This window comes from Nomascus leucogenys, chromosome 19 (genome assembly GCF_006542625.1).
Source record: "Nomascus leucogenys isolate Asia chromosome 19, Asia_NLE_v1, whole genome shotgun sequence".
In the NCBI taxonomy this organism is placed as follows: domain Eukaryota; kingdom Metazoa; phylum Chordata; class Mammalia; order Primates; family Hylobatidae; genus Nomascus; species Nomascus leucogenys.
The window spans coordinates 25,112,548-25,125,944 of NC_044399.1; the positions used below are offsets into that span (position 1 = coordinate 25,112,548).

Genomic DNA, 13,397 nt, shown 5'->3' on the forward strand with positions numbered 1-13,397 from the left:
TTACCAAATACATTCTGATAATTTTGGTTGAACATATATGTCTATGTGATTCTCCTGTGTTCTCTTCCAAACCAGTCAAGAGCCAATGCTTAGTCAGTGGAATGGGTGACAGACGGAAAAGCAGAGAATCAGAATGACGAAAAAATTAACAAGTGTGTTGGGTCAATTATAAATAAGAAAGAGAAGGACTGTTCAGGTTCTGGTAAAAGTATTATTTTGGTAAAGTGCATCACTTAGCAGTTACCTTGTTATATACTATACACTTGGGTTAGTAAATCAATTTAAAAAGTGCAACTTTTGCTTAAGTGAATATTTCTCCTTATGTATAGTAATGTCAATATAATTCATGATGAACTTCATAGAGCCCAAACCAAAAAAAAACCATAAATACCATAATTTTATAATTTGTTTCTCACCATTAAAATTAAGACATACAGAAAAATATTAGTGTGATAGGTAACATTTTATTTCTAGATATTTTAATGATTTTATAACATTTCTGTCTCTGATAAAAATATTACAAACCACATACATTAAGAATGTAATCAATAAATTATACACTTTATAAAAGTCACAATAAAATGTTCATATGCATATGGATAATAACACATCTTGACAAAGTGAGGCTCTTTCTACTTGGTATAGCAAATACAAAATGATTTTATGAAAATCAATTGGACATAAAACTACTAAAACACTTAAGGCTATAAAAGCATTGCTCTCCAAAATTTAAATCTATCCAAGAATCCTGTTTTAAAAATTTTGCTGTTTTAGTCTAGAGCGATTCTGGTCCTTTAAGAAACTAATCCTTAATCTGCGGTACTTGTGAACTAAAGCCATAGTAGGGTAAAAGGCTGAGAAAATTTTATTCTGAAGTATGGATAGGAGAGCAAGAAAATAAAAACAGTATGGATGTTTATTTTATTCTTCCAGCGGGGATAAAAGCGGACTCTTGGCTCTTCCTCATTCTCTTTTGAGGAATGAAGAAAGGCAAGAGCCTGGAGAGACGGAAGGTTACTAGAAAAACAATGGCCTTCCCTTTAACAAACTCCAACAACCTAAAGGAGGAGATAAACTGATGGCACGAACAGGAAAAATTAAGAAGTCACTAAGAGATAAGTACCATTTTAACTCAAAGCAAAACAAAGATTTATGTCAAATTACTGCGAGTGACACCAAGAATAGTTTCAAGGCAAAATGGTGAAGGGAAAAAAAAATGGGAAAAAAAAAAAGGGAACCCACTGTTAAATTATATCTTGGCTATTTTTCTTTAAATTATTCCAAAATAATCATAGTTTTAGCAGTTGATATAGCATATACACAGGTTTTCAGAGCTATGAGTTTGATAAATCAAAGAGGAAACAGGAAGTCATGGCTAAAAATCAGTTGGGCTCAAACAGAAAACAATCATCTGGAATCTTAGGGAGGAAAAGCCTATAGCTGAAGTTGTATGACCTGATATGACTACTTCTTGGTATCCTTTCTTGTGTTTTTTTTTTGAGACACAGTCTCACTCTGTCACCCAGGCTGGAGTACAGTGGCGCGATCTCAACTCATTGCAGCCTCCACTTACCAGGTTCAAGTGATTCTCCTGCCTCAGCCTCCCAAGTAGCTGGGATTACAGGCACCCACAAGCTCGCCCGGCTAATTTTTGTATTTTCAGTAGAAACAGGGTTTCGCCATGTTGGCCAGGCTGGCTGGAACTCCTGATCACAAGTGATCCACCCGCTTCGGCCTCCCAAAGTGCTGGAATTACCGGTGTGAGCCACCATGCCCAGCCTACTTCTTGGTATCCTTTTTATAGTAATAAGTCTCTTCGAGATCAGCCTGGCCAGCATGGTGAAACCCCATCTCTACTAAAAAGATAAAAATTAGCCATGAGTGGTGGCCAGCGCCTGTAATCCCAGCAACTCGGGAGGCTGAGGTGACAGAATTGCTTGAACCCGGGAGGCAGAGGTTGCAGTGAGCCAGGATTGCACCACAGCACTCCAGCCTGGGCAACAGAGTGAGACTCTGTCTGAAAAAAAATAAAAATAAAAAAAAATAAAGTAATAAGTATCCTCCCTTTTTTTAAAAAAATTCTTCTGAAAGCCAAAACCACAAAATCAAATGACAGAGTGACAGCAAATATCAGCTGTAATTTTCAATGATATTAATAGCTAAGGACATTGCAAATCATCAGTTCCTATACTTTCTATAGCATGAGGAATTGAACAATAAAAGTTCTGCTTACCATTCTCAACATGGGCAAGCCTGTGCATGAGAGGTAGCCAGACAAGGCACTGGGGAGGAGGGTCAGCCATCATCGTGTCTAAAAACATATTTAGCATTATCTTTCTCTGTAAAGAGAAGAAAAACAAATATACTTTAAATTTTTTAGGAATCTCCAAACTCCAAGTTTAAGTTAATTTAGGATTTTTCCCATCCAAGCTTTAGTGAATTACATGGTAAATTTCATAGCAAAATAAAATATTTCACATTACTACAGACACTACTACATACTGTACTTTACATTACTACTATTAGTATATTCAAATGTATTCCCATATACATTATTTTATTTTAGTCAACTGTATAAGGTAAACTAGGTTAGACATTACTATATTCACTTTACAGATAAGCAAATAAAGCATTTAAAGGTTTTGTAGTGGCCTGGCCCAAATCAGACATAAACCCGACTGTCCTTCAGGTTACGATTTCTGCTTTCCAGTGGGGAAGAGAAGACACCCCACACCCAGGTATAAGAGCAGGGACTGTGGCTGGTTGTCTACCGTATTTCCAGCTCTCCTAACAGTGCCTGGCACACAAGATGCACTTAAGTAACTATTGAAAAAAAAAAAATAATAATTTGAAGGGCAAACACCTAGACGTCATTTAACAACTTCTTCATTTACAGAAGAGAAAACAGAAGCTTAAAGTAGTTTAAATAATTTGACAACATCATAGGGACAGTTATGATAAGGATGAGACTGGAACCTACATGTCCAAATGCCCATCACAATGCTCCTGTTATACCATCTCCCTAGCTAGACTGCATTTTTCTGTTCTATCTTTATTTCTCTTTTTAACAAATATATAGTAAGCTTCCACTGTATATGAAACACTGAAAGAGTATGTCCCACTTAGACACCAAACTAGAAAACATTCTAGAAAGATAAGATAGAAATAGAGTTATACAATATAGAGAGAACAAATTCTCCACAATATTTCAAATTAATGAATTTTCTTTTTATTTTCTCCAGCCCACGTGACACCTTTCCAGCTCCAAAGAAAAGGAAAAAGGAGCTGAAAGTCCAGGTCACACAACTCAACAAGAGAGTTCCATGATTGTAACCTGGACATGAAAACCTCACTTCAAATTGTTCCAAAAGAAGAGCCCAGACAACAGGGCACACACTCAGGAGGTGCACGGCCATTGGCTGCCTCCTCCATGTCCTGATCCCACCACTCAGAGGCAGGGTGGTGGCTGGGGCGAAGCCAAACGCACACCCAGAATTTCACCTTGGTCTCTCCCGAGTAACTGTTCTCAGTCCCACCACTTTCTTAATGTGAAGAACAGGATATAAAAAATATAGGTGTTTCCCCATAAAATGTTTAAATCATTTATGTCAGGGGGGAAAAAGGTAGAAAAGATAAAATTGGTTAGGGCTGACCTAAAGATATTGCTGGCTGATTACAAAATAACTCTGATTTTTACCACTAAAAAATATATATTTAACACAAACTGGAAGCGAGGAGTGAAGACACTGTGATGCTTGGCCTGAAGGACAGAGGCCCCCAGGGCTGCCGTCGGACCCACCACTGGACCCTCCCAACAAGAGTTCCTGTCTCACAAGGCTCGAGACTAGACAGACTTATTCCTCTGCATCTTGATTCCAGTATACATAAATTGGAGGTCATCTTATTGAGAATAATATTTAAAATAAGAAACCGGTAAATGGGGAATAGAAAAGGGAGGTAGAGTAGAAGGCATAGCAGGAAAGAAGCTGTGCAATAAAAATCTGGAAAAGATGAGGAAAGCCGAGGGACAGTCTCATCTCCAGAAAGCCTGCAGGCCAGCAGGAAGTAGTTAAGTAATTGGACAGTTCCTCAATTTAACTTCTAATATGGAACTACTGTGGGGGCGGGAGGAGCCGAGAGCTATGCAAAAGGGCTGACAGAATGATTGGCGGTATGGAGCTGTCATTCAAAGGGCCTCTATACATCACTGAGCACTGATGGTGAAGCATGAGAAGTACCTACCCAAATAGGCTAAATAAAGGTTACCCTAAGTGTTTTCCATCTCAGTATCCAAGAATACTATCGGTTGAGACCTTGGTGGGATCTGGGAGGAACCAGTGAATAACATTAAATACCATAAAGCCACCTAATATTTGAATGGAGGAACAGATATGGAAAATGCCTCTATGGACATGCAAATAACCAACAAACCAAGATAAAGTCAAAAGTGTCTATTTAAAATTATTGAGATTGGCTGGGTGTGGCAACTCACACCTGTAATCCCAGCACTTTGGGAGGCCAAGGCAGGCAGATGGTTCTAGACTAGCCTGGCCAACACAGTGAAACCCCATCTCTACTAAAAATACGAAAATTAACTGGGTGTGGTGGCAGGTGCCTGTAATCCCAGCTACTTGGGAGGCTGAGACAGGATAATGGCTTGAACCCAGGAAGCAAAGGTTGCAGTGAGCCAAGATACCACCACTGCACTCCCGCCTGGGTGACACAGTGAGATTCTGTCTCAAAAAAAAAAAAAAAAAATATATATATATACACACACACACATACACACACACACACACACACACACACACACACGTATATAAAATAAAATTATCGAGATAGAAGATGCTAGAAAATTTTTAGCTAGTAAAAAGTTGCAAACAAAATTAAATGTATCATATCCTTTGTCATAAATTAAAAGTTTAATATTTCTATAGCTTGTATGTGTTAAAAATTACATTTTTATAATCCACTTATAATTCTAATACTACTTTCTCTAAAAAGTTTTGATTTGCCTACCATGGAGTTTTTGTGTTTTTTTTGTTGTTGTTTTTGAGACGGAGTCTCGCTCTGTCGCCAGGCTGGAGTGCAGTGCAGTGGCGCGATCTTGGCTCACTGCAACCTCTGACTCCCTCGTTCAAGCAATTCTTCTGCCTCAGCCTCCTGAGTAGCTGGGATTACAGGCATGCGCCACCACACCCAGCTAATTTTTGTATTTTTAGTGAGATGGGATTTCACCATGTTGGCCAAGATGGTCTCGATCTCTTAACCTCGTGATCCGCCCACCTCAGCCTCCCAAAGTGCTGGGATTACAGGCGTGAACCACTGCACCCAACCATGGAGTTTTTTTTTTAATCTTCAAAATGACAAGGTAGAATTAGATTTTGATATCTCTGAAGACCCGCATAAATAAACTTAGGCTCAATCTCCAAAAGTTGTCCCAAAGTCACGCCATATATGACGTTTTCCAAAAACATGAGGAATGAAACTAGCAGAGCCATGTCCAAGCACTCTGTCTTCCACCAACCATGTGATTTGGAGAAAATCACTGAACATCTCTGAGTTTCAGTTTTCTCATCTTTCAAGGGCTAAAATAGAAGTTCTCAGTGTGATCAGGGAACCCCTGGAAGGTATTTAAACATTTTCATGAAGTTTCATGGAGCTTTGGAGTATTTAATAGTAATACTAAGACATTATTGGTATTTTTCAATCTAATTCTCTCAAGAGTGTACAGTGGGGTTTTCCACAGACGATGTGACGAAGCCACAATTATCTGAAAAGGCTACTAAAAGACTCTCCCTTTCCCAACTATATAGCTGTCTGGGGCCAAATTTTCTTCCAAATTTTAACCAAAAGAGCATATCACAACAGATTGAATGGATAAGCAAACATGGGAATCCATGTGTCTTCTATAGAGGCAAATATTAAAGATAAGCAAAAATACAAAGCCATGGCACTCATTAAATTTTTGTTTTGAAATAGTTATTTTTCATAAAAATGTTATTTATGTTAACATATAATAGGTTCATCATTTTAAGTGACTTAATTTTCTTTTATTTCTCAATTTTACTTTTTTTTTTTTTTTGAGACAGAGTCTCACTCTGTTGCCCAGCCTGGAGTGCAGTGGCTCGACTTTGACTCACTGCAACCTCCACCTCCCAGGTTCAACCAATTCTCCTGCCTCAGCCTCCCAAGTATCTGGGACTACAGGCGTGCACCACCATGCCCAGACAATTTTTTTATTTTTAGTAGAGACGGGGTTTCACCACGTTGGCCAGGCTGGTCTTGAATTCCTGACTTCAAGTGATCCACCCACCTCGGCCTCCCAGAGTGCTGGGATTACAGGCATGAGCCACCATACCCAGCCTCAATTTTAACTTCCAATATGGAAATACTGACAGACTTAATCCATATAAATAAAAGCTCTTTGGGGTCCTCAATAATTTTTACAGTATAATGAGGTGCTGAGGCCAAAAATTTTGAGACCTGTTAGGAGAGGCTTCCCATCTCTAAAATTCCATGACTCAATAAATAATTTTATGAAAGGTAGGTTGGCTCTTTTTGTCTCCTATCTTTTTATTTTGTTTTTGCTCTTGAGTTGAACATATTCTTTCCATTTCTCCTTATTTTTAAGAGCTTAATACGAAATTTCCATTTCTCCTTATTTTTAAGAGCTTAATACGAACTATAATAAAATGCAAATCATGCATTCCCACAATTCTCATTTTTCTCTATTTCCCTCCAGATGTATATATATTTCTACATACTTGTGAACAGAATAGATATGAATACATCATCTGTTTTTTCACTTAACGTTCTATTAAACATTTTGTTTTGTACAAATTCTTCATTTCTAATCCTTTTAACAGCTGCCTGATCCACTGAGCAAAACCATGATTTACGGCTCCCTCTATAAAACACTGAGACTGCTTTCATCATTGTATGCAGTACATATTTTTTCTTAGAAACAAGTGTTTCTGTTTGTTGCTCTGTTATTCTAATCTAGACTGACAACTATTACCCTATATGCCATTCTCACTTCCCTTCCTCCACCCTTGACTACCTCTTCCCATTTTTAAAAGGGGAGAGGAATAACCCCTTAAAAATGAAAAATCCAGTATCAATAAAATAACATGAGAAAGTAAAATAATTTAGCAATAGATCACCACTGCTACAGTCTCCAACTTCATTTCCAACAAAAACTCCTACTATGTGCAACATATAAATATTTACCCATTGCCTTATCATTTAAATAATGTATGGCATTTAGTTAACTGTCTTGAAAGGGACACTTCTAAAGTTTTCAGGTTGAAACGTTTTTATGCAAACTTCTGAGTACAGTTATAGAGATATTTTATCTGACCAACATACATTAATCAGAGTTACAGAGTTGTTGTAACTGAAAAGGGCAGCCTTTCAATTATTTTCACACTGAATTTCCCCACATCACAGATTTATTTTGGACTTTGAAAATAAGAGTAATTTATAATGACAAAATAATATAATGTTACTCTGCTTTTTATTAGAGATACTTTTGTTTGTTATGGATAAAGGAAAGATTAGAAAAACTTCAAATATTCTGAAATATTATATTTCTCTCATTGCAAACATTATTTCCTTTGAGAAAATCATGGAATAATATCGATGAAAACAAGGAGGATGCAAGTATATTATGAAGTTTAAGCTTTCAATTAGAATTCAAACCAAAATTACTAATTTTCTCATGTCATACTTAATTTCAAATCCTTCAATTCAGGTCAGGCGGCCGGATGCAGTGGCTCACACCTATAATCCCAACACTTTGGGAGGCTGAGGCGGGTGGATCACTTGAGCTCAAGAGTTCAAAACCAGCCTGGCCAACATGGCGAAACCCCGTCTCTACCAAAAAGACAAAAATTAGCCAGGTGCAGTGGTGGGCACCTGTAATCCCAGCTACTTGGGAGGCTGAGACAGGAGAATTGCTTGAACTTGGGAGGTGGAGGTTGCAGTGAGTCGAGATTGCACCACTACACCCAGCCTGGGCGACATAGCATGACTCTGTCTCAAAAAAAAAGTTTAAAAATCATTCAATTAATCCAGGAAATAGTAAGTATCAGTCGTTTTCCAGACACTGGCAGTCACTGGGGATGAAAAGCTGAAGGAGAGCAAGGTCCCTCCCTTCAGGGCATAACTGAGCTGTAGGTAACATGTCATGGGAGTAGAGAAGAGCACACAATCCTAAGGTGAAAGATTAAAAAGATCAAAGAAGAAGGCACATTTTTGCTGGGATGTGGAATCTGAAGCCTTTTTTGGAGGAGCGACAAAGTCAGGGGTTACTGGCATTTCAGTGAGAATTAAGAATATAAACAAAGACAAAAAGTTTGTCTGCTTTGACTCACTCAAAACAGGTTACTCAAAACAAGAGAAATGCAAATCAAAACTACATTGAGATAACATTTCTCACCCATCAAATTGGCAAAAATTCAAAAGTGTAGGAACATGTGCTGTTGGCAAGGCTGTGGAGAGATAGATGCTCTCACACAACACTGAGGGGGATGTAAACAGTGCAACCCCATGGCCCTGCGGCAACAGCTAAAAAGATCCCATGGTATGCTAAGGGTAGGAACAGGCAAGGGATGCGGTAGAGCGGGAGCAATCAGGAATGGCGGTGAAAAGATAGGCTGTGGTTGGATTGGTGAGAGCCACGACGTCATGCTAAGAACTTTATCCAGCAGGCAATGAGGAGTGAGTCGAGTTTTTTATGAAAAATAAGGACATCAACAGAGCTATACTGCAAAATGATGATTTAAACTCAAATTTGCTTATGATTAAAAGGAATAATAAAAGCAACATCTGAGAAAGCACACTCCTCTTCCTTAGTCTGCCATTGAGCCACTGAATAAAGTGACGAGGAGACCACGGTCCTTCATTTTTTGGGTGATGAATTTTTCTGCTTTACTTGAATACTAGTTAGTCATACATAAAGCAGTAAGCCAGAGGGGACACTGGAAGTCCAGAATGGGACTGCACACTGGACTGTGCCACCAATGAACACCAAGAAGGACCTGGACCAACAGTCCCACACCCCACAGGCTGGGGGACTTCTTTTTTTTTTTTTTTTTTTTTTTTTTTTTTGAGACAGAGTCTCGCTCTGTTGCCCAGGCTGGAGTGCAGTGGCGCAATCTCAGCTCACTGCAAGCTCCACCTCCCGGGTTCACGCCATTCTCCTGCCTCAGCCTCTCCGAGTAGCTAGGACTACAGGCGCCCGCCACCACGCCTGGCTAATTTTTTGTATTTTTAGTAGAGCCGGGGTTTCACCGTGGTCTCGATCTCCTGACCTCGTGATCCGCCCGCCTTGGCCTCCCAAAGTGCTGGGATTACAAGCGTGAGCCACTGTGCCCGGCCATGGCTGGGGAACTTCTTTCAGCTCATGAATCATCAGTGGGGAAGCCGGGGGGACGGGGGGAGGTGCTTTCCTAGAGCATGTGGACAGCAAGTACTGCTAACAAAAATCCTTTTCTAAAAAGAAAACAATCTTGAAGCCACTTGTCATTTCTATGTAAGGTTTCATTTAGTAAGACACACTCTCCTTCACAGGCGCAACTAGAACAAAATCTCACTTCTAGGTCTCTACAATTTTGTTCAATCTAATTATGCTAGTGAGACAGGCCTCATTACTATAGAGACTTGATCAAAATAAAACCCATTCTACACCCTGTATTTCATCCCATCTAAGATGCACTTATAAGATCACTTGTAAGATACACCATTATTTTTTTTTCTACCCCTAAGAAAGAAAAGCACTCAGCCAATTTAACTAACTCAATGACTTAATTAACCATAATCCTTCCTGACATGTGAATTGGTCACACCAGCCTCTTGATGAACTGAAATTCCTTTCATCTATTCAGGGGAACTTGGCAGTTTGGTCTACCTTCAGAGGCAATGCTTTAGTGTGACAAGAAATTATTTTGGTTATATCTCAGTAATAAAAAAATACAGCTTCAACTATTTGGGGATATCCTCTTTTTTAAAAAGGCTCTATAAAGCCTCCTTAAAAAAAAAAAAGGGCTCTAAAAAGCACCTGGTTGTTGCTTTGCAAAATAATATGGAATTCCTCCAATGCTGAATATTTGTTTTACTAACATCCAGTGTATTCCCCTCTATTCTGTCCACACCTTTCTGCATTTATAACAACATTGTGTTTAATGCCAAATCACGGTAGACTCTTCTGAGAATTCTTTTTTTTTTTTGAGACGGAGTCTCCCTTTATTGCCAGGCTGGAGTGCAGTGGCATGATCTCGGCTCACTGCAACCTCTGACTCCCGGGTTCAAGCGATTCTCTGGCCTCAGCCTCCTGAGTAGATGGGACTACAGGTGCACGCCACCACGCCCAGCTAATTTTTGTATTTTTAGTAGAGACGGGGTTTCACCATGTTGGCCAGGACAGTCTCGATCTCTTGACCCTGTAATCCACCTGCCTCGGCCTCCCAAAGTGCTGGGATTACAGGTGTGAGCCACTGTGCCTGGCCTCTGAGAACATTTTAAATGACAACACATGTAGCGCCAAAAGTGGATACAACTCAGTTGAAGTGACAACAAATGATCAGCTATGATCAAGTTCACGCATGTGCAGGAAATGACAGCCCATCATAACCACGGCCTAACCAACTGCAATTGTGAGGTATCATTGGCTATGTATCTCAACATCAGAAATATTAAGATATGAAGAAGTGTCTTCAAATCAATGAAACATTACTAATGCACACCAAAGTACACAGTAGCAAAGGGTTGCTAACGGAGATTATAAAATCTCCTTAATTAGAATACCTATGAAATAACAAATATAGATATACGTGCCAGGCAATGCTTGCCAAACTCTATTCAATGTGCAGGAAAACAAAGTCAGAACGTCCAAAAGATGTCTCACTCCAAAGTGAGGAGAAAAATCATTTCACTACATAGCTGGAGAGAATATTTTGTCAAATGTAATCAGAGGACACCTCCAGGCATGAAATATTATTGCTATTCTTAAAATTAACCAGCAATAGTATAATCCCATTTTTATACAACTGCCGCTCCCTCCGTGAATCAAGGGAAATGTGGCATGGTGTCCAATAAAGTGTTATCAACAGTATCTCCTGCATATACTGATTGTAAGAACGTGTCTACTTTCCTATGTGCTCACTTCTCCTCCCTCTCTCTCCATTCTTTGCTTATTCAGGTTTCTTTTTCTTTTCTTTTCTTTTTTTTTTTTTTTGAGATGGAGTCTCACTCTGTTGCCCAGGCTGGAGTGCTGTGGTGCCATCTCAGCTCACCACAACCTCTGCCTCCCAGGTTCAAGCAATTCTATCTCAGCCTCCTGAGTAGCTGGGACTACAGGCGCCTGCCACCACGCCTGGCTAATTTTTGTATTTTTAGTAGAGATGAGGTTTCATCATGTTGGCCAGGCTGTCTTGAACTCCTGACCTCAGGTGATCCACCCGCCCCGGCCTGCTGGGATTACAGGCGTGAGCCACTGTGCCCAGCCTCAGGTTTCCTTTTCGTAAAGATAGGCATCAAATTAAAAGTTCCCTGCAAGGTGGGTTGAACTCTTCAAACTAAAGTCAATGTTGTTACAGGATTCCTGGGGTGATACTTTTCCTTTGTGGCCAGTGGCACCTTTGCCCAAGTTTTGCTTGGGCCCACTGGACTCATTCCGCCCACTCGGCCTGGATCTCACGCCTACCAAGGGCGAGCCAGGTGCAGAGCAGTGAAGGGAGTGTGAAGGAGTGTGAGGTCCGGCCACCATGCACAGCCAGGCATGCCAGCTGCGGTGGGGTAGGCAGCTCCAGGCACCAGCACAGGTGCTGGCTCTCTGTGAGGCTGCACTGGACCAGGCATGTTGCAAGCTGCTTCCACAGCTGGCACCAGCGAACACGGTGGCACCCAGAAGCTTGGAGACGCCAGGAACTGTAAAGCCCCAAGGAGGGTGTTACAGCCCTGGCTTGGGGAGCTCCTATGTCTGGGCTCCCCAGAGGGGTACAGCTCTTTTCTCCTTCTTTCTTCTTCTTGTTGCCCACAACATGGCAAGCAAGGAGCATATTTCAGCCCTGTTTGCGTTACAGCTCTTTTAGACCTGCCACTTTGTGGGTCCCGAGTTCTTGTCCCGTACCCAGGAAGATTGAGGTATGTGGACAAGTGGAGGGTAAGCAAGGTAAAGAGGAACTTAATATTGAGCAATAGAACAGTTCGGAGGAGACTCGCAGTGGATAGCTCCTCTCCACAGCCAGGGTGTCCTGACAAGTGTTCAGCTCTCAGCATAGAGGAGACTCTGGAGTGGGTAGCTCCTCTCTGCAGCTGGTCGTCCTGACGTCTCTTCAGCTCTCAGCAGAGAGGAGACCCTGGCAAGGTAGCTCCTCTCTGCAGCTGGTTGTCCCATCATCTCTTCAGCTCTTAGCAGACAGGAGACTCTGGGGTGGGTAGCTCCTTTCCACAGCTGGTAGTCCCATCATTTGTTTGAGTTTGGCTGAGTTCAGGGCTTTTATGGGCCTTAAAGGGGAGGAAGTGCATGCTGACTGGTCCATGGGTGGCCATGGGTGGGCTTGGAAAAAGCACCACAAGTTCCCATGCCAGTCCATGGGACTAGCAGCCTGACCCCCAGGCTTCAGGCCCTCCCTGGCTTGAAGGTGGGGCTTCACCAGGGACCCATGCCCTTCCACCCAGGGGCCTGTCTGCCTCCTACTGCTGTTCTCCATGCTCATCAGTGCCCAAAGTCCAGGGGTGCTGAGGTGGCAGGGGGCTGGCATGTCAGTGCTGCCCCGAGCATGTGCACACCCGGCCAGGCTGCAACAGCGCCTGAGCTTGGCCTCAGCCTCGCTCTGACACTGGAGCAGGTGCTGGGAGCAGGGAGATGCCAGGCAGTGGGAGCAGACACCTCCAAGCCTGCAGGGGTAAGGGCAGCCTTCCCAGGCCCCTGACAGTGCAGAGATACCCAGTCTGCAGCCATGGCTTGACTGGCTGCAGCTGAGCCCAGGGAAGGCGAAGCTCCCACCCTGTCAACTGAGAATAGGGTGGGGCTTCTGCCTGTTCCTGGCTCCCACCAGCTCTATGGAGCATGCAGCCCCAGCCACGCTTCCCCCAGTGCAGCCAGCATCGTGGCAGTGGCTGTTCTAGATGAGCCGCAGATGCCATTAATATGAAGACCTAATAAATAACAAATAGCATCTCCTTTCTAAGGAGAAATATTGCACTTTCCAAAACTCTAAAGTTTGGAAAATTTGGGGAGAAATTTAAATACATTTACTGCTTATTTTAAGCAACTTTTAAGCCTTGAAAGTCAGTTAGTTTGTAAACCCTTAAGAACGTTAATATATCTGGGCTACTCACCAAAGTATTAGTCTTGGGGTGCTATAACAATACTGTACTATGTTCAGACA

General features: G+C 41.6%; 1 protein-coding gene across 27 annotated transcripts in view; it reads right to left on the reverse strand.

Moving 5' to 3' along the window:
* The window catches only part of DTNB (dystrobrevin beta), a 297,564-nt gene that overhangs the window by 203,414 nt on the left and 80,753 nt on the right, over positions 1–13,397 (reverse strand). For all 27 annotated transcript variants that reach the window (XR_004027095.1, XR_004027093.1, XR_004027094.1 and 24 more), the window contains one exon: positions 2,234–2,339. Coding sequence is in view for 24 of the 27 variants with exons in the window: in XM_030800614.1 (XP_030656474.1) it covers positions 2,234–2,339 (106 nt within the window). In the remaining 3 variants the exon portion in view is untranslated. The remainder of the gene's footprint in view (positions 1–2,233; positions 2,340–13,397) is intronic.